Consider the following 24,713-nt stretch of genomic DNA (forward strand, 5'->3'; position numbering starts at 1 on the left):
TTATTTATTTATTAGCAGTATATATTCTTTTCTTTTAAAGTTTCTTTTTTCCTTTCTTTTCTTCTTTTTTCTTTTTCCCTCCCTCCCTCCCTCCCTCCCTCCCTCCCTCCCTCCCTTCTTTCCTTCCTTCCTTCCTTCCTTCCTTCCTTCCTTCCTTCCTTCCTTCCTTCCTTCCTTCCTTCCTCTTTGATTTCATTGCATTGGCTTGGATTCCAAATGTTGACTAGACATAGTGTATACCTATAGTGAAGCTCCTTGTATATTCTCCATCTCAGAGGAAGAGGTTTCAATATTTCACCTTTAAATATAAGTTAACTATATTTTTAAATAATATCTTTTTTTCTTTGAGAATTTAAAGGATGAAATAATTTCATGAACAAATGAATTTGATAGCTTAAATTTGTAAGTCAGCAAATAGACCAGGGGTGGGCAAACTTTTTGACTCGAGGGCCACAATGGGTTCTTAAACTGGACCGGAGGGCCGGAACAAAAGCATGGATGGAGTGTTTGTGTAAACTAATATAAATTCAAAGTAAAGGAGCAGAGGGGAGAGCAAGAGAACCGGATAGAACAGCCGGATTTGGCCCGCGGGCCGTAGTTTGCCCAAGGCTGAAATAGACAAAACTTGTTCTCCAGAGGGAAAATATTAGATTTGGGGCCTGAAATACAGCCTCTACTCAAATATATTTTTCTGTTCTAAATGAAAAACCACTTTTTGAGCAATTGTTCTTATAACATATTAAAATGTAAAATTCTCCTTTAAAGGAAAAGCTTAATTATCCAAACCAGGAAATACCCATCTAGCTCAATCCCTTTTCTTAGCTTGAATAGTTATCTTTCAAGAGCAACGGGAAAATATTAAACATTTGTTCAGGGAATGGAGAGCATAGTTAGGAAAGATGTGAAGAAGGGATTATGAGCTTGAAGGATGATCTGTGTTAAATCCAAAAGACATGGATAGGTGCTTGGGCAGGTGCTGGAGGCAGGAAAACAAGACTGAATGAAACCACGATTGGCAAATCCTGCCAAGTCTGCTTTCAAAGCAACCCCAAATCCAGCCCTCCTCTTCATCTGCACTGCCAGGACCTTGGCCAAGTCACAGCCATGGTGGCAGAGGTTTGCAACAGCCTACTCTAGGCTCTCTGTTGTGTCCAACCCCACTCTGCCCTGCCTCACCCCACCTCGCCCCTACACTCAGTGCACATGCTCAGACCCCGACCTTGCCCTCCTCAGCTCCTCCCAGTTTTCCACCACAAAGAAATCAACCAGAGTCCTTCCTTCCAGTGGCCTGGGCCCCCATGACCTGCCCACCAGCCTCTCCAAGCACACAGGCTTTCTTAGACACCCCCAGCTCATCTGCTCTGGGTCTCCGGCGTTGATGGTCCCACGCTTGGAACAACCTCCCCTCATAGCTCACAAGACCCACTTGATACGTTGCCAAAGTCTTGCCTGAAACATTACTCTGTCTAGGGGCCTTCCTCCCCCCACCCTGTCTGAGCCTCTTTCACCCCTTCCTAGCGTCTGTCACCACCTGAGACCACAGGTGGATGCTCTGATCGCTCTGCCACCTGCTCTGAGTCTAGATGCCTGGCCTCATGGCAGATGGCCATGAATATCTGTGAATAAATGAGTGCACATTTCACATCCACCGGGCCCAGAGCGGCAGGACCCTTTCTTTCCCGATAAAACATCTTTAAGCCGCATTGTGTGCAGAAACCCCTTGGGACACCGAGGCCCCCGAAGAACAAACAGCATGTGCAGTGTCTCTGTAGAGAGTTGGCTGTGAGATCGGTCAGCTTCCCTGCCTTTTGTCTTCAGAGCAGCTTCAAGTCTACACTTGGGCTCAGTCACATGGGGGGAGAGAAACCCCCACCAAGCCTTTCACCTGCCTCTTGGTGTGCTTGCTCAGCACTGGGCAGGTCCGCCCTGCTCTTTAAAGTAAAAGGAGTGCCTGCCTTCCGAAGGCTCTCTGACGTGAAGGTTCTGCAAAGGTTTGCTTACCTTACTTACTAATTAAAGGGCAGCCTCGTTCCCCCCTCCCTGGTCCCCGCGGTCATACCGCCGATGGCTACCTGATAGCCACACGCAGGTTGGGTTACACCGTCGCCCACGATCATGCCATTTGCTGTGACGATTGAGTCGACAAGGCTGAGTGACTTGGAAATATTTCCCGGTTGGACTAACCCGTTGGCAGCCGGCTCACCATTCCGCTTGCTTTTATAATGAAAAAGGAAATTAGTTGTGCTTTTAAGGATGGCGGCTCCAGAAATGGTGAGTGAAGTGGGTGGTGGGGAGAGGAGACGCTACTGACGGATGGATGGCGCCTCTGCCTTTCTCCATGTCGTGACACCTGCCAGCGATGGCGTGTTTGGGGAGGGACTTCCTCACCTGGGTTCCCGGTTTCAGGAAGCATTTGAGCATTTATTCTTGTTATAAAGTTAGGCTCTGCAATTTGCTACCCGCTGACAGCTAACCAGCGAGGATCAGTCAGGATCAAAGTCAAAGATGCTGCCTGTGAATGCATTACTTTTCTAAGATGCTCTTCAAAGCTACTCTTACGGTGGGAATGGAATAAATGTTTTTAAGCGCACACTCTCGCTATGAGCACGTGAAACAGCACGAAGACAAAGTCTGCTTTAAATGGCTTCATAGTTCCTTTTTGAGTTGCACACGTGACAACAGGTGAACGGAACGGAAATGACAGATGCCCTAAGAGTCTATGCCAGGCGTCCTCAAACTACGGCCCGCGGGCCACATGCAGCCCGCTGAGGACATTTATCCGGCCCGCCGGGTGCCACTGCCTGTCCTGCTTAGCAGCCGACTTGTCCCAGGCCCGCAGTGCGCATAGGAATTTGTTCATAGTTTTTTTTTAAACTATAGTCCGGCCCTCCAACGGTCTGAGGGACAGTGAACTGGCCCCCTGTTTAAAAAGTTTGAGGACCCCTGGTCTATGCTGTATGCCTGTGGGGACCTCTGGATTTCAGTGCGCTGAGCGGGCACGCCTGCTGCCTGGGACCGGGAACTGCCACGCGGTTGGGACATGTGGCCCTTCCCTCGCTCCCTCCACCCCCGATGGAGTTACCGGGAATGAATTCCAAAGGCTCTGGCCTCTGGGGCCCAGCGACAGGAGGAATTCTCCTGGAAGAAACAGAGCCCCAGTGTAGCTTTGGTGCCAGCCACTCCTCCCTTTGCTATGAGCGTGGGGCGGGGACCGGGCACCCCAAGGGCCCGGATACTTTCATCCTTAATTGGGTCATGGCTGTGAGAGCCAGGAAAGCTACAAATACCGTGGGCCAGTGTCCCCTCCCCGGGGCCGTTGACACTTGAGGGGCTCGGACATGACGTGAGTATCAGAACTTCTTATGTTTATGGTAGGCTTATGACATGGGCAGGCAAAGGGTCGAGTTTATGTGAGACAAACAGCAATGATAAAAAAGAGGAGGGATTGGCTTTGAAAGTAATTTATCTTCTGTGCAATCCTGGTACGCTAGCCTCTAAATGGCAAAAGGCCGTATCCCTAAAGCTGGGTCCTCAGTTGGTTTTAAGATTGGTCGAACAAGCATTGGGAGAGTCGTTATTTTAGAAGAATTAAGTTCATGGTTGTTCGCTAACTCCCGAAGTTTCTCTGTTATCCGTTGTAGCTTAGGAAACAATGCGTTCTCACCTGACTAATAGTTTTGATCCATCGGTACTGAATTTGCTTAATGTGGATTGTCAGATTTCAAAGGTTGAACACAACCAAGATGCATTTGAGGCTGAAACTATAAACAGGGAAGCAACCACTTTCTGTTCTTCCTGGTGAAGGAGGTGGAGGTGGAGGTGGAGCCCAACCTCAGAGGCCCTGAAATAGTCACCATGGGGGAGAACGACCCGCCCGCCGCTGAAGCCCCCTTCTCCTTCAGATCCCTTTTTGGCCTCGATGACCTGAAAATAAGTCCTGTTACACCAGGTAGGTGGAACCAGGTGTGATTTCTGCACGACCCTGCCCTCCCCTCTCCCTCATCCCCCCCACCCCATCTAGATGACAAATGTGGCTGAGGTCTGAGTGTCCCTCTGGGGAAATATCTCACCAGGAGTCCTTACACTAAACTCATGTGATTCTTTAGTTTACAGATGGGGTATCAGAGGGGCTGTTTTGTTCAGCCCCTTGCGGACTCCCTGGACACGGGTGTTTGTATTCTCTGATGGAGAGTTTCAGGAATGGAGGCTCCAGTTGCCTCTGGGATCTAGGGGTCGGATCCTGGCCAGACTCTGAGCCCTCCAGGAAGTCCTGAGAACCTGTGCTCACCAACTCTTCCCGAAAACTTAAAATAAGATGGGCATCTCTGAAAGTATTAGATGCTTAGATTAAATTCCAACAGCAGGCAATGGGGTCGCTCCTAGCAACAGAGGGAGGGAAGTTGGAGTCGTAAACAAGTTACGAATATGTGGAGAAACAGCGGGCTCCGTGCCGCTCCCAAGAGGCTCTTTCTGGTCAGAGTCTATCGGATCGGTCACAGTGAGCTGTGCTCGCTGGTCCTGGACGCAGTCAGGAGTTCTGGCCTCGGGGGCTGTGAAGGGGACACCTGGGGGCTCTGGCTGAGATTCCAGAAAGCATGAGTAGGGGCTACCCTAATGATTCCTTTTAAACCACAATTGATGTTGGGGGTTAGTGGAGAGGATGGGAGATGGGAGGAGAGATTCCAAGTAAAAGAAAAGATACACCATTTAAAGCTACTTCTCCCCAATCAACATAAATGTGACTTTTAAAAGTACCCCACAGTCACCTGACCCCCCAGTTTTACCTGCTTTTAACGCCTGCATTCCTTCTCTTGCTGCCCTGGCCTGTAAGTACGCATTCATTCATGAAGCCGACAGACAGGCGTTTTCCCACGTGCTTTTGGTTTTTACGAATGCCTTTTAAAACAGCACCACATCATTCCATCAAGTATATGTGTCACTTACATAGCCGTTTTATCATCATGTGACATGTAATTGTTTCTAATGTTTTTATAATATAAATAATATGAACATGAATAGCATTATACATATACCTCTACGCTAATTTTTGGTTATTTCCTCATGATGAATTCCGAGTAGTGGGAAGGAACAAATGTTTCATTTTCAACAAAGCAATGTATTGTTGATTATAGAAATTTGCAAAATACAGTTCATCAAAAAGATTTTTTAAAAGTTGCCCACAGTTTTACCATTACTCAGGGATAACTATTAGCACTCTTTGTAGAATGTCTTGCCTTTTTCTTTCAACATGTCTGTATTTCCCTTTGGAAGTGACATACACTCTTTGTACCATTTTGAAGCTTTTCTTTTTAACTGAACAATATCATGTTTATTTTTCCATGGCATTAACTAATTAAATATTCTTCAGGGTTTAGCAAACTAGGGCCCATGGGCCAAATCTGGCCCCATGCTTGTTTTTATAAATAAAGTTTTATTGTAACACATCCATTTATTCACATATTGTCTGTGGCTGCTTTCATGCCCTGGTAGAGCTGAGCAGTTGCCACAAAGACCATATGGCCAATAAGTTTAAAATATTTACTATCTGGCTCTTTACAGAAAAGGTTTGCCAACCCCCTTTCTCCATCATTTAAATGTCTCTGTACCATTTGTTATTTTACCAGTTTCTTCTGTTGGTCATTTAGGCTGTTTCCTGTGCATCAGTATTATAAATGTCACTCCTGTAAGTATCCTTATAGGTATACATTTGTGTATATTTATGATGGCATCTTAGGTTAAATTCCTAGGACTGAATTTACTAGGTCAAAAACTCCATCCATTTATTTTTATTTTTTTATTATTATTTTTTTACATATGTGTCCTTATTCCATCCATTTTTAAACTTTTGGTACGTATTTCAAATTTGACTGTCAAAAAGTTTACACAGTGCAAACTCCTATTGACTATACTTGGCAGTTCTTTTCCTTTCACTTTGGACTATAGTGAGAATAATAATAATAATAATAATAATAATAATAATAATAATAGATTGGGAAGTTAATATGTAGTTATGTCTAATTTGTGTGTTGTTTTTTTTCATCTCCAGAGGGGTTGAATTTTTTCTATGCTTTTTTACATTTGCATTCCTCTTTGGAGAGAAGATATGCATTTTGCTTTTTCTTCTAAGCATGTTCTCAAAGACAGAACAAGGAGGGGGAGGGGGACCATGCTAGCGCCCACAGGGCACTATGGTGGAGCAGTGAAGGGGCCAATGTGAACGGTACAAATGTTCTAACTGAACAACCTCTGACTCCATGATCTGGATTCATTTCCTAAATTAACTCTTAGAGAACAACTGGAATAACAGGAGGTCATTCTTGGGGTTCTGCTGATTTTTAAATTGTAAATGGATTGAAGGCAGGGGCCAGACAAACTTGGTGCAGGCCTCTGGGGGGTGGGGCGGGTGGCCAAGAGGCTTCTGCTCTGTTAACTCAAGACCATGCTCTTGTTGCCTTGAAAGGAACTGGTCTCCAACCCGGAGAAAACAACCTTCATTATCATGATGTCATCCATCCATCCATCCATCTTACTAATATTTATCAGTAACTACCCAGGCCCAGCCATGGTGGCTCAGTGATAGGGCATGAACCAGGAAGTCATGGTTTGATTCCTGGTCAGGGCACATGCCCGGGTTTTGGGCTCGAACCCCAGTGGGGCACTTGCAGGAGGCAGCCGATCAATGATTCTCTCTCATCATTGATGTTTCTATCTCCCTCTCCCTTCCTCTCTGAAATCAATACAAATTAAAAACAAAACAAAAAGAACTACCAGGCACCAGGTGCTGTCCTGGGAGCCGAGAAGGCAACTATGAACAAACCGCCTGCTCATCCAGGACAAAGTAAAGAGCTTGGGTTCGTCTCTCTGTCTCCCCTCCTTTCCCACGCTCTGTCCCCATGGTCACTTAGGACTGTATGTTGCACGTGTGTCCTTATTTCCCTTGCTTTCTTCTGTTTTCCCTCTTATCCTTTTCTTTTGCTTACTCTCTCCTCCTTTTCCTCCCAAACCCCTTTTCTTCCCACCGCCATATTTAAAGTCTCTTCTTTTTAAGGCTGCCTTGAATTATTGATTTCAGAGAGGAAGGGAGAGGGAGAGAGAGCTAGAAACATCAATGATGAGAGAGAATCATTGATTGGTTGCCTCCTTCACATGCCCCATTTTATAATTATACGATTGCCAGAAGGTGAAGTTGTGCGTTTCCAAAGATGGGGGGAGATCTTCTTGGCTCTTTCACGGAAGAACTCTCGGCTCAACATCTCCAAGACCAGAAGAGAGGCAGGGGTAGTCTGTGAGTGATAGCATGGCTCTTGGAAGGCTTTCTTCACTTCCTCCATTTCAACCTTCCTAAATGAAGGGAAGACAACTTGGGTGTGCATGGATTTTCAGGACTGATGAGATAATTTGCCTAAAATGGCCTGTTCCTTTGAGAGTAAAGGGAGCCACGGAAGTTCTCCTGGTTGTGCAGAGAGGCTTGTACTTCTGGGTATCTTAATGCTCTTCACATCTCCTTTCCACCCAATCTGCCTGCTACTGTAAGCAAGAGCTGGGAAGGGTCTGGTACAAGCTAACAAGTCAGCCTGTCACAGTTCCAGGGATGCTGGCAGAAGACAAGAAATGTCCATGTCAGACAGAAACGACTTTATTACTCACAGCACCAGTGGCACCTGCATCCTGTTTGAGTTGTTGCTCTTGCCCACCAAGTCCCGTGGAGGTGACGTGGAGCAGCCCAGGTGTAAGTTGCACACACAGTGGGTCTGCATTACAGCTGAGGAACCCACGGCGAAGGGAACCCGAATCTTTATAATGGACTATAAGCAGTCCTGCACAAACTTTGCCTCAAAGGAAGACATTATATTTATTAAGCTGAACAGTCAATAAACCCATCCCTTGCCCCAGAGAAACACTGTCTCTATCTTCTAAGGCTGTTTGCTCTGCCAACATCCTCAGAAAGTCGCTCTGGAACCAAGGCCATCGGTGCCTCTGTGCACAAGATCCATGAAGAATGGTCCTGCTACATCATCTGGTGGCCCTCTCAGAGGTTCCAGCTCTCCCTCTCCTGAAAGTACCCTGTGTGGATTTTACACATCACCATCGTCTGTGGGACAATGTCCCTGGAAGTTGGTGCCCTACTTTCCCTTCATTTTGGTTTCCTAAGGCCAACGAAACAAAGTAGGTGGCTCAAAACAACAAATATCATCTCACCATTCTGGAGGCCAGAGTCTGAAATCAAGGCATTGACAGGCCATGCTCCCTCTAAAGCCTGCAGGGGCACCCTTCCTTTCCTCTTCCTGGCTTCTGGTGTTTTGTTTTGCTGACAATCTTGGTCTTTCTTGACTTGAAGATGAATCACCCTGATTTCTGTCTTTACCTTCACATGGCATCTCCCTTTGTCCCTTCATATCATCCCCTGTGTGAGTGTGTGTGTGTGTGAGTGTGTGTGTGTGTGAGTGTGTGTGTGTGTGAGTGTGTGTGTGTGTGTGTGTGTGTGTGTGTCTGCCTCTGTGTTCAAATTTCTCCTTTTTGTAAGGACGCCAGACAGATTAGGGCCCATTCTAATGTCTTCATTTGAACTTCACTACTTCTGTTTCTAAATAAGGAGACATTCTGGGGCCCTAGGGGTTAGAACCGCAACATATTTGTTTTGGGATACACAATTCAACCTATAACACTACCTCCTCACCTGTGATGAACAGAATTGGGTCAGGGTTGGAAAGTGTGGGGCTGGACTTCCAGAGAATGTGCCCTGCTGGTGGCCCTTCTCAAAATGAAGGCAACTTTCTTTGACTGGGACATTCTCTGCATTTGAGGGAGGGAACATGAAGTGAAATTTTAAGTTTCCTTTTATTCAAATTTGTTGCTCTGTGCCCCCCGCCCCCTTTTTTGGGTTTTCAGATGCAGATGCAGTGGCCGCACAGATCCTGTCTCTGTTGCCCTTAAAGTTCTTCCCAATCATCGTCATTGGGGTCATCGCACTGATACTAGCGCTGGCCATTGGTCTGGGCGGTGAGTATGATGTATTATTTAGTAGGCTCTCAACTCCCTATCCAGGCACTTAAACTTTCATGAGCTCCCCCCACCCCCATCGTGGTGCCGCCAGCCACCCAGCCTTAATTACTGGAGGCAAACATCTTTCGGGGTTGCTGGCTTTGAGTTCGACTTGCCTGCGTGAATGTAAAGCCAGCCTGGGGCCCAGCAGGGGCTGTTGGCCATGCTCAGGGCTTTGTCACCACAGAACCTGCCCAGTGAGAAGTGTCCACGGGCACCTGATGAAATAGAATCCACAGGCAGGAGGCGGGTGCAGGGCTGCGGGGAGAAGACAAGGAGGCCATTCAGGCCAGGCCCAGCATGCCTGCTATTTTTAAAAGAAGGTGCTTGTGGCTTTTGGGAAAGTGAGTCATTGGATGGTCTCTCGTAGGGAACAATTTCCCAGTTTCTCTTTCAAATAACTGGAATACAGATGAGTGTAATTCTCCACCTGCCTGGCTATGTGGTCCGCAGTTTCTTCACTCGCTGCCCAGAGTCAGAGACAACAGGAGGTGGGGGGCAAAGAGTCCTCGCTCAGGGCTCCTTGCTCAAGCTGGCTCAACTGGTCAGTCTGCAGACATGCACTTTCTCTCCTGACCTTGAGCCCTCTGGCGTCTAAGTTCACCTCCAGTTGTGGCTCAAGGCAACTTAGTGAGACAGAGTCGGGTGCAGCAGCCCCACCCCCTGGACTTCGGAACAGAAACTGGGCTGTAGTCAGAGAAAGATAAATATCCCATGATCTCACTCATATGTGGGATATAATGATCAACATAATTTGATGAACAAGAATAGATCCAGAGACAAATAGCAGGGGAGGTGGGGGGGTTAAAGAGCAACCAAAGGACTTGTATGCATGCGTACTAGCATAACCAATGGCCACAGACACTGGAGTGGTGGGGCTTGCCCGGGATGGGAATGGCTGGGGGGTGGGGGTCAATTGGGGAAAAAGAAGGCATATGTAAAACTTTAGACAATAATAAAAAAATTAAAAAAAAAAAGAAACTGAGCTGTGACACAGGTGCAGTTTCAATGGTGCTTCATTACTGATGGGCAAGCTCAAGGGCCTGGGGCAGGTGGATAGTTGCTACACTGCACACTGAGGGAGCCGCTGTTAATGTTCCCGTCTTCTCCTGTCCTCAGTCCACTTCGACTGTTCCGGAAAGTACAGGTGCCGGTCGTCTTTTAAGTGTATTGAATTCTCAGCTCGGTGTGACGGCGTCTCAGACTGCAAAGCCGGGGAGGATGAGTACCGATGTGGTAAGGTCCTGCCTCTTCACTGTAGACACAGGAGGAAGTCAGCACCACTGGGCCCTCGCCTTTCCCATCTGTGAAATGGGTTCAAGTTGATGCTAGTGTCAACTTATGTTCTCAACTACAATCCAACGGGCCCCCAGGAGATCCTGGGCTGGGGTTTAAGGGTGGTGATGTTCCATGAAGCTTAAATTGGGTTGAGGAGACCCCATGAGCAATAAGAGACCTCCAAGAGAGTTCAGGGGGTCCAGGCAGCCGGAAGCTCCTGTGAGGGTGGGGTGCTGTGGGCGAGGAGCAGGTCAGACTCAGCAGAGGAGGGCCTGGGCTGGCTGCAGAGAAATCTCTGCTGGCCACTGACGGGTTGTTGTGCCTGGGCGCCGGCCAGTCCGTGTCAGCGGCCAGAATGGCGTGCTCCAGGTGTTCACAGAGGCGGCCTGGAGGACCATGTGCTCCGACGACTGGAAAGGCCACCACGCTAGCATCGCCTGTGCCCAGCTGGGGTTTCCAAGGTAACGTAAGGAGCACCTCCCGGTGATGGGTAGGACATGAATAGTGGTCACGGTGAGACAAGTACTTGGGCGCTTACCAGGGCTACACCTCCTCTCACATTGCACCCTCGTGGCAGCCCCACGATGCTGGACATCATCTTCTTCACTTCAAGGTGTGCAAACCAGGCCCCGGCCCACCAAGTGATGCTCAAGATCACACAGGAAATGGCATTTCGGGGAGTGTCTCAGGGCCAGGAGAGACCCAGGGGCAAATAGACGATAATGTGATAAAGAGCTTCAGAGATAAAGACAACCAGACCCTCTAGCGCCCCAGGTCTCAGCTATGGAGTAGCCTCTGGCACCCCCCGTCCTGGTCCTGGGGGTCATGTCCTCATCCCTGCACACACTCCCAAGCAGCCCCAGAGAACCAAGTGCAGAAGTCAGCAGTTTGGTGAAAACATAAGTATTCATAACAGTTGCCTAGCAACGTGTAGGAGAAAGAACTATTGTAGTGAAATCTTCACTTTTCAGTGTTTGCTGTTGTCTCTGTGACTTTTTTTTTTTTTTGCACTAAAATGACACATTTTCTCCTTGGTGCAGGGGCCTCTTTCTCTCTCCTGTCCCTTCCTTTAATGCAAAAACTGCCATCTTCCACGGGAGCCTGCATGTTACCCTCCTCTCTTTGCTCTTGATTCTGAGCTCAAAGCAGGCAGGCTCCTGAGTCACACATGCCACATAGGAAGTGAGCGTGGCGACAGGGGTGACCTTGAAAACACATCCCTGTTTGTATCTAAGGAAATGGGCTGGGTGGTTAAGGCTCACTGCTCTGAATTCTCCAGGACCCCCCAATTTCAAATTTGATACATCATATTCTTAGCTCCTTTCTCCAAAGCCTGTGAAACCCCAGAGGCCCTCCAGCCTATACCCCTGAGATCTGCTTCTGTCTCCCCAGTGACTCAGAAATCAGCTGCAATTCCAGCTCAGCGACAATAGCAAACACCACCACTCAAGTGCCTACAAGAACCCTGTAGATTCTCCTCCTTGTGAACAAGCACTGGTACAAGCCCCCCGCCCCCGCCCCCGCCCCCACTCCTAAAGTTGGACCTTCTTTACCATTGTTCTCCAGGAGGCCTGTTTCCTGACACTTTCGCCATGTGCTTGCTCCTGGTGTCCCCTGATGCTCTTCCTCCAACGTGTTTGTCTCTTTGACAGGGACCCATGCCTACTCTGGGCAGACTGGGAAATTATTCTCCCCAAATGTGCTCAGCATCCCGACTTTGGTGCCCACCTGAAACACCCACCTAGTTCTGTGCTCTGTTCCCTCTGGGGCTTGCTTCAGGCCAACCAGAGGTCGGGGCAGTGGAATGTGTCAGGGGGTCCCACCCAGCTGCATCAGTGGTCCTCCCGCCAGGTGCCCGGAGCCTGTGCTCATGATGGAGCCAGAAGGGCCCTCCATTCCAGACTCCACCAGGTTTAGAATAGAATGCCTTGATAAGTTGGCAAGAAGAAACCATTGATGGCTTGCGGGGACACAGTGACATCCCCCTGGTATATCTGTAATGGTACGATTTGGGCACACTGATTATTTGGGGAAACATGGCGATGTTCCCCAGGAGGATATCTGTGATGCTGTGACTTGGCACATTGACAGTTTGGGGTACACTATGGCCCCAGTAGGATACCTGTGATGCTGTGACTTGAGCACATTGACAGTTTGGGGGGTACACTATGTCCCCAGAAAGACACCCGTGATGCTGTGACTTGGGAACATGACAGTTTGGGGGTACACTATGTCCCCAGTAGAATACCTGTGATGCTGTGACATGGGTACATGACAGTTTGGGGGTACACTATGTCCGCAGGAAGGTGCCCGTGGTGCTGTGACTTGGGTACATGACAGTTTGGGGGTACACTATGTCCGCAGGAAGGTGCCTGTGGTGCTGTGACATGGGTACATGACAGTTTGGGGGTACACTATGTCCCCAGGAAGGTGCCTGTGGTGCTGTGACATGGGTACATGACAGTTTGGGGGTACACTATGTCCCCAGGAAGGTGCCCGTGGTGCTGTGACTTGGGCACAGTTGATTTGGAGCACGGAGGGAATTCCACGCTGCATCTGTTTCCCATGTGCTTGTAGCTATGTCAGTTCAAAAACCCTCCGAGTGGACTTGCTTGAGGAGCCGTTCCAGGAGGACTTTGTTTCCATCAACCACCTCCTGCCAGACGACAAGGTGACAGCTCTGCACCAGTCGGTGTATGTGAGGTGAGCGCCAGGCAGGCCGCTTGTACGTGGTCACACTCCGCGAGGACACAGAGGCTTGGGCGTGTTTCCTCCGAGTCACGGTGGGGCTGGCCGCGTGGTTGGGTGGGTGGACATGCTGGCTGCAAGAACCTAACCCCAAACCAGCAAACGTGGCCGGCAGAGGAAGGAGGAGGGAGGAGGAACAGTGACATGCACGTACGTGTAGCCACAGTACTGTACCTCACACAGCAGGGGCTCCCGCGTGTTTCGGGGGCAGGAAGGAGGGAGGGATAATTAGAAAGAAGAAAGAAACGTTTTTGCTCACAAAGTCCTTTAATGTGTACCCTGTACTGTTCATGTTCCTCAAAGTCACGAGGAAGGTAGAATGAGGTGTCCTTAATGACGCCAGGTGCCTAAAGCTGAGAGGGGTCACCTGCCTGGTGAGAGTCAGGGTTCTGAACCCACGTTCCAAGGCTCTCCCTGATGCCTGGACCAAACCCCGGAGGACTGTGTCCTCTGCTCCGGGAAACAGTTTGTCATCCTGTCCATCCTGTAATTGACAGTCCCCCTGGGCACACTTGCAATCCGCAGGGACAGCCCATTTCATGGCAGGCCTGGGGCTCTGACAGCAGGAAAGTTAGGAAGGGGTCCGGGTGGATTATGAGAAAAGCAGGTGCCACTTCCCCCCCCCCCCCCACGTAGGGGGATGCCCGCCATTCCCGGGGGTCACAGCTCTGCTCCAGGAGTCCTGTCCTAGGCGTGTGTCCCAGGTTTCAAGGACTTTGTGCCAGGAGAGCCTGCCACCCATTCAGTGGGCACTCCAAGTCCCCCAGTGGCCAGTGAAGAACATTGGGGTAAAAGTGACACGGAAGTGACCCCGTAGAGTTTGCATGACAGAGCGCGCTGTGCACCAGATCGTCAGCTGTGCGGAGCTGAGCAGTGCTCCCTGCCATCGCCCGCAGTCCCGCACGCTGCCGGTGCTTCGGAGGGAATCCTGGTACCCAGGCTACCGTTGTACTCTGTACTCAAGAGCAGGGGAATAGAGTTTATCTCTCCTTTACCCCAAGATTAAGTTAAAAACGGTCATTTCACAGCCTCGGGAATTTGTCATTAAGCCCACTCTTTCTCCTCTTTAGGGAGGGGTGTGCCTCGGGTCGCGTGGTCACCTTGAAGTGCACAGGTAAGAGTTTTACAAACACGGAGGCCAATGGAAGCCAGAGCTCGCTCACTGACCCCCCTCTTCTCCTCGGATCCCCTCCTCCTCGGGGTCCCTTCCTCCTCAGAGTCCCCTCCTCCTCAGATCCCCTCCTCCTCAGAGTTCCCTCCTCCTCGGATCCCCTCCTCCTCGGGGTCCCCTCCTCCTCGGATCCCCTCCTCCTCGGGGTCCCCTCCTCCTCAGGGTCCCCTCCTCCTTAGAGTCCCCTCCTCCTTGGATCCCCTCCTCCTGTGGTCCCCTCCTCCTCGGAGTCCCCACCTCCTCAGAGTCCCCTCCTCCTCAGAGTCCCCTCCTCCTCGGATCCCCTCCTCCTCAGAGTCCCCTCCTCCTCGAATCCCCTCCTCCTCGGGGTCCCCTCCTCCTTGGGGTCCCCTCCTCCTCGGATCACCTCCTCAGAGTCCCCTCCTCCGAGGTGCCCCGTGGGAGTCCGTGGACTCCACCTCTGAGGAGGGTCAGCCCAGTCTCACCTGTCAGGTGGGGGAGGCGGCCCAGAGTGACTTCTCAGCAGCAGACAGGACCATGCGCATGAGGTCCTGTCACTGCAGTGGCTCCAATGGCCTGACTTCCTCCTCCTTCTACCCCCCCCCCACAAGGACAGTGCCCCAGACCCACCCCCTGGTGGGCGGTCCTTATTGCTGGTGGGGTGGAGGGGCAGCATCTGGCTGCAGGGTTAGGTCTGGAGGAGTCAGGCAGGTGTGCTGGCACCTGTGCTAGTGAGGAGGGGCTGTGGGAGGCTCCCCTTGCTCCGGCTGTGCTGTCATCACCCCAGGCGCACGCACATGGGGGAGGGGGGTACCACCAGCATCGGGCTCTTTGCTCTGATGGACTCTCCCCACTGTGCTCCCACGACACCCCACTGTTCCCACGTCTCAGGGGGCCTGTCTCCACCCCTCCCCATGTGCCTCCCCTCCTAGAACTCTTCTGGGCTGTAAGCTCTGTGAGGGGGGCAGATGTCAGGGGAGGAGGGTCTGTGGGATGGACCCCCAACCCCGTTCTCCCCGGGCAGCCTGCGGTCTGAGGATGGGCTACACCTCGCGCATCGTGGGGGGAAACATGTCCTCGCCCGCGCAGTGGCCCTGGCAGGCCAGCCTTCAGTTCCAGGGCTACCACCTGTGCGGGGGCTCCGTCATCACCCCGGTGTGGATCGTGACCGCTGCCCACTGCGTTTATGAGTGAGTGCTCTGACCTCCTGGGAGGGGTTCAGTCCGGGCCACAGTGGGACAGGGCGGATTTGGGTGGTCAGTGGCAGGTCCAGGAAGCAGGCCAAGGGACCACTGTCATATCCACGTGGAGGGACCTTCCCTCCTCACTGTGGATTCATCACCGTGGGCTGCGGAGACCTCAGGCCGTGGCTCTCACAGAAAAGATAGGAGGAAACCCGCCAGCGTAAAGGTCTTAGACCCCCTGTAGCTGGCCACGGTGGACCCTGTGGTGGCCGAGAGGGTGAGAGACAGCGCAGGGTCACGGGGGTAGGGTCTCCCCACATTCTCCCTCAAGGGAGCTAGGCAGAGGAGAAAGCCGCAGAAAACACTCGGCTATTTGGGCTCCCTGTTATTTTTGCCTCGCTCAGAGGTGCAAGCAGGGAGGCCGCCGCAGGACATGCGTGGCGGGGGGAGGCCCTGTGCTTCTGCAGGGCATGGGGGCTGCGGTGGATCTGAGCACAGGCAAGCAGGGTCGTACACGCCTGCCATCTCCCTGGGACTGGATCTGGGGACACCTGAGGCCCGTGGGTTAAAGGGGCTGGACTGGCCCTGCTTTACCTCCCGGTCTTCTGCTTGCAGCCTGTACCTCCCCAAGTCATGGACCATCCAGGTGGGCCTCATCTCCCTGCTGGACAGTCCAGCGCCCTCCCACCTGGTGGAAAAAATCATCTATCACAGCAAGTACAAGCCCAAGAGGCTGGGCAACGACATCGCCCTCATGAAGCTGGCCGAGCCGCTCACCTTCGACGGTGCGTCCCGATTTCTTTGTCATTCGGTGGCTCTCCCGTGTTTCAGGAGAATTTGTAACTGCTGGTGGGGCCTCTTTAGGACGCCGCTTTACAGTCCTTGTCAGGTAACCCCAGCATCTGACTCACTTCCGTGTGGCATCAGGTGACTCTCTTCTTGTGAAGGTGGGCATTTTCCTGGTTCCTGGTAAGATGAGAAGTTTCCGATCGCGTTCAGGACTTCCAGGCTGCTTGCTGGGAGACGGTGGGTCCCACCTGCATCTTCAGTGTCAGCAGGTGGTCACCCAGTTCAGGGCAGTGTGGGCTGCGGTGATGCTAACTTCATTCCAGAGCCTCTGCGGTTCTACTTTGATCAATTTGGTTTGTCGGGTCCCCTGGGGCTCCCATTGGTGCCACGTTCTTCCTGCGGTGCCACCTGGAGATAAAAGAGACTTGCCTGGCCAGGCCATCTGCTGCCTCTCGGGGTGGAAGGGGCCTCTGGCCTGTGGGGATAAAGAGCTTTCTCTCTCCGGTGCTAGTCGCGGTGAGGTCCTCCGCCCGTGTGCCACCCCCCTGCCCAGGGTCTTGATCCTGGTGAAGAGAGGAAGTGAGTCCCAGGCCAGCCAGTGGGTGGTGGTGGGTCCTTCCTGCAGCCGCGTCCTTATGGTTTGGAAGATACTGGGCATCTTCGGCTCCCGAAATACTCAGAAACATCCCCTCATTGAGCAGGCTCTGTTTCTCTACGGGAGGTGTCAGGATATGGCCTGTGGAGGTTACAAAAAAGCCACAAGGGATGGAACTTTCACACTTTTTGAAGCTGCAAACGAAGCCTCATGAGCCCACTCCCTAATAAAACCTTCCTCCCCCAGGGTTATAGCAGCGTGGGGTGCAGGCGGGGTGATACCAGTCAGCAAGGCCCCGTACAGAAGCTGAATGCTGGCACCAGACCAGCAGCAGCGGAGTCAGCAGCGTGCGAATCGCAGGGCACATGTAACACTCTGCACGTGACACAAATCCTGCCAGAGAAACAAAGAGAAATTGCAGAGGTGGTGCTCATTTGTTAATTATTATAATGACTAGAGGCCCAATGCACGAAATTCGTGCAAGAGTAGGCCTTCCTCCACCCGGGACCTGGGCTTCCCTCTGGCCGCCGGCAGGCACCTGGAACACTGCTTCCCTCACAGCCCTGGCTTCGTCCGGAAGGATGGAAGGATGTCCAGAAGGACATCCGGTCTAATTAGCATAGTACGCTTTTATTATTATAGATGTTTGATTTATACAAAATGAGGTGCCAACACTTGTACTTTGATAAAATTAAAACGAACCCTCCCTGTAGTCTTTCTCTACCTTTCCATTATTGTCATACCCAGAAGGGCTTAGCATATCTCAGACTGTGTTCACCTGAAAGCCCCATGACAGCCGTGGCACTGACTTTGGTGGTGGCTTATGTGACACAGCGCACATGGACAGGTAGCTGTGGCCTCCAGGTATGTTGGGAGGGACAGGATACCCATGGAGGGATGTTCTTTAAAGCCAGGTACCCACAGTCTGGACCAGGAGTGGGCAAGCTGTGGCCCATGGACCAAACTTGACCCCTTGTCTGTTTTGTAAATAAAGTTTTATTGGAACACAGCCACACACATTTGTTTACCACTGCCTGTGGCTGTTTTTAGGCTATGGTGGCTGAGTTGAGTGGGTGCATTTGGCCCTTTCCAGAACATATGCTGCCACAGTCTAGGGTTGTTTTGAAGTTTTAGGCTTTCAGATGACCTTGGGCTTGACCTTTCTTTGGGAGATGGTTAGCACCCAGATGTGAGAGTTGTTGTTTCCTCTTTAAACAGAGATGACCCAACCGATTTGTCTGCCCAACTCCGAAGAGAACTTTCCTGATGGGAAGATGTGCTGGACGTCGGGATGGGGGGCCACTGAGGAAGGAGGTCAGTGGCGTGGAGTTGAGATTCTGAGTCCAGGGGGCCCGGAAGGAGAGGGCTAGGGTAGATGTCCACACCAACATGTCCCCCTCCTGTGTCACAACGTGATGTTCCGTGGGACACCCACATGTCCCTGCTGGGGGTGCGAGTCAACTACTCCAACAAATGCGCAGTCAGCCGAGTAGTTGTTGGTCATGAGACATGGTTCCATTTGAAAATCGTAGACTTTCTTGGGAGAAAAATAAATGATGAAGAAGAACTGGGACAGGCTTCCACAGAGAGGCCTTCACCAACATCCTCTTCCTCCCACCGTGTTGACAAGTGCATAGGCGCCCAGTAGAGACGCCTCCCGAGGTTTATGCAGAAGATGCACTTGGAACTGGTGAGGAGGCTTTGTCTTGTGTGACTTTGGTAGATGTGTTATTTCATCCTACAAAGATCAAGCAGTAAAAGCAAACGAACAGGACCATTGCTATCATCAGAATATAATTAGTAATGGTAACAAAAATTACATGCAAACGAAGCCTGTGCCCCGTTCATCACTATGGGGCACAAATATGGTCACAATTCTCAGGGTGCCCATCGATGACGTCCCTTGTTAGCAGGGAGAGCATTCATTTCCTGGGGTATTGTAATGAATCACCACAAACAGGGTGGCTTGGAACCACAGACATTTATTCTCTCACAGTCTGGAGGCCAGAGTGTGGAATCAAGATGTGGCAGGGCTGGGTCCCTCCGGGGGCTCCAAGGGAGGCCCCCTGGCCTCTCTCCAGGTCCTGTGGCTCCTGCCGCCTTTAGTGTTCCTTGAACCAGAGAGGCATCCCTCCATTCTCTGTCCCGGCCTTCACATGGCCTCCCCGCCCCTGTCTCAGCTCCCCGCTCCTTCCTCTTAGAAGAGCAGCAGTCATGGAGTGAAGACCCACCCTGATCCAGGATGGTTCCATCTCGAGACTCTTCCATAATTACACCTGCATGGACCCCATTCCAAACAGTCTAAGGTTGCAGGTGGACATGCTTGGGGGAGGCACCATTCAACCCGGGACAGGGGGTTCAGTATTTCCTCTTGAGACTTATTAGCTGCATCTGTCCCCTCCTGACTGTCCGAGGCACCTGGGGTTTACCCAGATCCAGAGGCCAGTCCTCCCCACAGTGCAGGGTCTCGCCCCTACGGCTGGCCACGCCTTCCTGCCCACAGTGGACGCTTCTCGCACAAACCCTTTGAGCTTAGTTTCCCCGCGTGCCAGGGGCTGAGCGGAGCGATGTGATCCTGCCTGTGCTCACAGCAGCCCTGAGTGGGCACTGTGCTCCTGCCCACTTGAGGGGAGGAGACAGGTGCTGAGCACCTTGCTGGGGCCTCACACGACCAGGTGGTGGAAGGTCTGGGATTGTGTTCGTGCTCCCCACCACGGCCCTATTCGTGCTGTTATTCGTGAACTTGGAGTGCCCAACGAGGATCCTTTCGTTGTCTTCGCTGGGTCCTATGTACCGAGTAGGGACAGGTTCCATCTCAGCCCGAGCGCATGGCCAGGCGGTCCTCACTGCGGGGCTGGTGGCCATGTGAGCAGATTAGGGAAGCCCGTGCAGAAAACACTGTGTCACTCACACTCATAGAACAGTTAAAAATGAGGGTTTTGGGGAGCGCAGACCCACACCTGTGGATACATGCTATAGGAATGAGAACGGGGGTGCCCCGCTTTAAGCCTTTAAAGCATAAAGATAACCCAGTTTACCAACAGGCTAAGTTAGAGGGCATCAGTCTTGTCGGGTCGGTGCTGAGGCTGATCCACGGCAGGTGCGTTAATTTTCTGTTGTTGCTGCAACAAATGACCTCCATTCTCTCATGGTTGTGGGGCCCGGAAGTCCTGCATCAGTCTTGGTGGGCTGGGATCAAGATGTCAGGAGGGCTGCGATGCTTCTGGGGGCTTTGGGAAGAGTCAGCTCCCTTCCTTTTCCAGATCCTAGCGGCCTCACTCCTTAGCTTGTGGCCTCTTCCTCCATCTTCACAGCCGTTGGCACAGCACCTTCCATCTCTCTTCTCTCTGACCTCTGCTTCCACCTTGGACCCTTTCAAGGATCCTATGATTACACCTGGGGTCCCTCTGGAGAGCCCAGGATCATGTCCCCATCTCCAGGCTGCAAAGTCCCTTTTGCCATGTAAGGAGACATGGTCATAAGTTCTGGGGGTTGGAACATGGACGCCTGTGGGAGGACATTTTTCTGCAGGCCACCCCAAAATTCCTCCAAGAGCTGTGCGAGACCTTCACAAGCCTCAGGTTCCCTGCTGTGTGACCTGTGTTGTTCTGAGAACAAAACAGCCTGGTGTGGATCAAATGCTTGACCCAGGCTAGGTCCTGGGCAGGTCCCTGGTGGTGACAGTTGCTCCTCCCTCCTCCCATGTTGGTCCCCGCAGGGAAGTGGATGGCTCTGCCATTGAAGTGGCCGTGGTGGTAGGTAGTGTGCCCCTGGCCCTGGTCCCCACCCCGGATGTGTGCCACTTGAGTTCCTCACTGCACGTCCCCTCTTCCTCTGACACAGGCGACGCCTCCCCAGTCCTCAACCACGCAGCTGTGCCTTTAATCTCCAACAAGATCTGCAACCACAGGGACGTGTATGGCGGCATCATCTCCCCCTCCATGGTCTGTGCCGGCTACCTGAAAGGCGGAGTGGACAGCTGCCAGGTAGGGGCCCGCCGTGGCCTCCAGGGGTCATGGCAGTGGGCAAGGCCAGGCTGTATGGTGACCCAGCCCATGGGAGAGGCCACTGCCAGCATCTCCCTGTGGCTGACCGTAGAGCAGACTTACAGGCCCTGGGGAAGAAGTTTGCTCGAGACAGCACGCCCTCTCCCGGCCAGCCCATGTTTACCAGCTTCCGCGCTGCCTGGCTGCTGGGCGGGAGGACGGGTCTCAAGGGTGCTTCCTTCCCAGCCCGGTTCTCCGAGTTTGCAGGGGGACCAAAGAGGCAGAAGGCAGGTGGGAACCTGTGAAGGAGGGCCTCCAAAGCCACAGTGGGTGAGACCCCAATTCTGCCTGGGTCTGGAGGTCAGCTAAAGGCCCCTGGCCAGGCGGACCCTCCCTCTGAGAGCTCCCTCGGGTGCACGCAGCTGCCTTGACCTTCATGGGCTCAGTGTATGTTGGGAGATAGCTGGGGGCTCCATCAGAGGGACAGAGGACCCACTGTGAGGAATGCCAATTCAGGTCCGGAAGGAGTGCAGTGCCATCCTCACGCTGGACTTTGTGGTGCGGTGACTGGGGAATCCTGAACCAGAACAAGGGACAGCCATGCCGGGGCCTGCTCTGTGGCCCTTAGTCTCTTTCCCTGCTGTCTAGGGAGACAGCGGGGGACCCCTGGTGTGCCAGGAGAGGAGGGAGTGGAAGTTGGTGGGAGCGACCAGCTTCGGCATCGGCTGTGCGGACGTGAACAAGCCTGGGGTCTACACCCGCATCACCTCCTTCCTGGACTGGATTCATGAGCAGATGGAGGTGGGTGCAGTGCCCGCCCAGCTCCCGCGGGTCCCCGTCAGCCCTCGATGACTCCAGTCCTGCTGCAGAGAGCCAGGGAGTGAGCAATAGCTGTTGATTTGTCAAGCAGTGACTTTGTGGCTCCTTGGTGTGGGACGTGAGCAGGGTGGGCACACATGGGTGACCGTGCCTCCACCAATCAGGGAAAGGAAGAGAAGCAGCCGAGAGGAGGGAGTCCTTGGGGATGGGGACAAGTAGAGTGGGAATGTGTGTGCATGGAATAGAGGGTGGGTGAGGGCAAGACAGGTGGGGGAGGACCCCCCATGACCATTGAGGGGGTTGCACCTTGCCAGGGGCCAGGGATGGGATGGAGAGTCTCTGCCCAGGAGGGGCCTGGGCAGCTCTGTGCTTGGGGGACCCCCCCCCCCCGCCCCACCGAAGGGGACCTGGAAGAGGAAGACAGGTCAGTGAGGCTGTCTTGGAGGAACAGAGGGGCAGGGGGAGCCCTGGAGAAGGTGGGGAGGAAGAAGCAACACCCCCAGAGAAAGGATGGAGACTCCAGAGGGACAGGTGTCAATACCTGCCTGGGAACAGGTGTGTGTGTGGGGAGGCAGCAGGGAGGTGAGGCCAGGCTGCACAGGAGCCTGGGAAGCAGAGCACCTACACCTGTGGCCACTCGGCAAGTATTTGCTGACTTGATCTTGGGGTCTGAGCCCCACGTCACACTTTGGACCAGTTTCAAAGACCTTGTTTTCTTTAATCGAGACAACATTTGCATGACATAAAGTCAATTTTAAAGTGAGCCTCCAGCGGCATTTAGCACATTCACAGTGCTATGCGCACCTCTCTAGCCCAGGGCATTTCAGCCTCCTGCACCGAAACCGAAACCTCGCTAAGCATCAGCCCCTTCCCGCTCCTCCGCCTCTGGCATCCAGCAGTCTGCTTCCTGTCCACGCGGATCACAGACCTTCTTAAAGGCTCCTTCCGACTTGAAGCAATGGGCTAAGAAGGACATCAGACTTCATGTGAATAAGGGCGTTAATTTCCTGTCTTTCTTGGGAACTTTTGCTTTAAGTGAGAAGTTCCGTGGCAGTTTCCTTTGTGCCAGGCGCAGGCTCAGGCCTGGCACTCAGCATGCTGTGCGTCCCAGCCCTGCCGCTGTGAGCTGTGCCCTCCGCAGGTGCCCACAGTCCCTGCCTCAGTGCCCACGGGGCAGGGGGGCTGGGCAGGGCAGCAAATGCTGGGAGACAGGCCCTCAGGAAGCATCTGCTGGCGCTCATTGGGTTGTTCGTTGGCAGGTTGGCCCCGCACTAAGCTCTGTAGCACAAAACTCAGTCCAAACCCATCAGCCTCTCACCAAGTGTCAGAGACGATGGAGGAAGGAGCAGCCCCTGCCCTGCGGTGGCCTCGATGGCCCGTGAGTGGGAGCCTGGGGTGCGGACAGCGGTGTGGGCCTGGTGCGTGGAGGGCAGGAAAGCAGGAGCAGGTCTGAACTCGCCCACAAAGCCACGGAGGAGCGCCCTCCCCGAGGCTGCACGCAGGGGCCTGGGGGTCTGTGAGACAAGCTGCTGGTAAAGAAAGCGGAGCCTGAAACAGGTGCCAGTGGGAGAAACCACCTCCCAGTCCTCACACTGTGGAGGAGGCTGGGGGCAGGCAAGGCTGCTAGCAGTGGTGCCTCCCGAGGCCTCAGCAGCATCCCGGGAGGCAGGTCCTGGGACCATCCTCATATTGCAGGTGAGGGGACCTGCCGAAGGGCCCAGAGCAGGACTCCAGCCCCAGCACAGGCTGCCTCGCAGACTGGGCAGTTCTCCAAGGTGGGGGTGCACAGGACTCGCCCTGGCTATTTGTGGACATTGACGCCCCCAGAGTCCTTCTCTAGAGGGCGTGATCAGGGTGTGGGGTGGGGTCTTAGGGCCCCCTTTGAGAACACATTTAGGGCCGTGTGGCTCCCCGTTGGGCTTAGAAACTGCTTCCACTCTCTATGACGCCGGGAGAGCCATTTTGTCTGTGACGGGTGGATCCCTTGATGCCGAGAGCATCTGAGCTGCCTCCGGCCCACTGAAGGCCAGGGTGAGACACCCCCCCCTTTTTTAATTAAATATATTTTTTATTGGTTGATTTCAGAGAGGAAGGGAGAGGAGAGATAGAAACACCAATGATGAGAGAGAGTCATTGATCGACTGCCTCCTGCATGCCCTCTACTGGGGATTAAGCTCGAAACCTGGGCATGTGCCCTGACCAGGAATCGAACCGTGACCTCCTGCTTCATAGGTTGACACTCAACCACTGAGCCACGCTGTCCAGGCGAGACTCTCCCTTTTGCAAGTCTCTTTTCAGGTGTCCCCAGGGAAGACCGGAGAGGCTCCCCTTCCCAGGAGAGCTTTGCGGTTGGGGGGGGGGGGCGGGGCAGTGGGGGGTGTGTCTGCATTTTCAGTGGCCCCTTTGGAACAGGGATGTGAGGGCCTTCCCAGAGCTCACACATCTTGAAGGGAATTGCCATGTACTAGGATGGGACTGCCTGCTGGAGCACCATTTCATCCCGTGGTTTTCTCTGTCTCATTGGGGCTTAAAGCAAAATTGCTCTGACTAGGCCGGGACTCAGGAACAGGATGATAAGAGCTGGGAGGTTCACGTGAAAACTACGGAAAACATCCGGGGTGGGTGATGAAAGACACAGGCCTGCAGGCCGGGAGGGGCCACAGGAGGGAGCTGTTACACTGGTCTGAGGTCCATGGCGAGCTGGCAGCCTCCGCCAGCAGAGGCCGCGCTGTCCCCACTAATCGCAGAACAGCCGCTGCTTCCCTCGGCTAAAATGCCGGTGCCCACTCCATCCTAACAGGGAAGGGATGACCTAAAGTGCCCGAAAGATGACACGTACGTTTCTATTTCTAGAGGGACTTGAAAACTTGAAGAGAAAGGGGACAAGCCACCACGCTGAGTTCCTGCCACGCTGGAGACATCCCCGTCCCTCCACCGATTCCTGGCTGGAAACGTTCACCAGCAAATGCCGCCCGTGCTCGGCTTGCTGGCACCACCAGTACAGCCCAGAGGAGGACCATCTCTCCATCCAGAACAGTTTGCTTCTAACCCCCCTGACGAGCCACTGGGATGTTGGACTGAAATGACCTTGAAGTGCCTTTCTGACCTTCACTGCGAAGCGCTCCCCTTTCCCACTTGTC

At 52.9% G+C, this 24,713-nt stretch overlaps 1 protein-coding gene across 2 annotated transcripts; it reads left to right on the forward strand.

Moving 5' to 3' along the window:
• Window positions 1-3,840: 3,840 nt before the first annotated feature.
• Window positions 3,841-24,444, forward strand: TMPRSS3 (transmembrane serine protease 3; the record flags this gene model as incomplete). Of its 2 annotated transcripts, none has more annotated exons than XM_080658429.1 (12): window positions 3,841-3,949; window positions 8,890-9,000; window positions 10,162-10,278; window positions 10,658-10,781; window positions 12,898-13,023; window positions 14,139-14,182; window positions 15,225-15,390; window positions 16,000-16,169; window positions 17,987-18,082; window positions 20,612-20,754; window positions 21,403-21,555; window positions 24,427-24,444. In XM_080658429.1, the coding sequence occupies 12 exons, from the start codon at window positions 3,856-3,858 to the stop codon at window positions 24,442-24,444; spliced, it is 1,362 nt and encodes a 453-aa protein (XP_080514555.1). The 2 variants fall into 2 exon arrangements, with proteins under 2 accessions (XP_080514555.1, XP_080514556.1); XM_080658430.1 differs by having other exon boundaries at window positions 3,856-3,949; window positions 17,987-18,091.
• Between the last annotated feature and the right edge of the window lie 269 nt (window positions 24,445-24,713).

The sequence above is a fragment of the Plecotus auritus genome, assembly GCF_963455305.1.
Source record: "Plecotus auritus genome assembly, chromosome: 2".
In the NCBI taxonomy this organism is placed as follows: Eukaryota; Metazoa; Chordata; class Mammalia; order Chiroptera; family Vespertilionidae; genus Plecotus; species Plecotus auritus.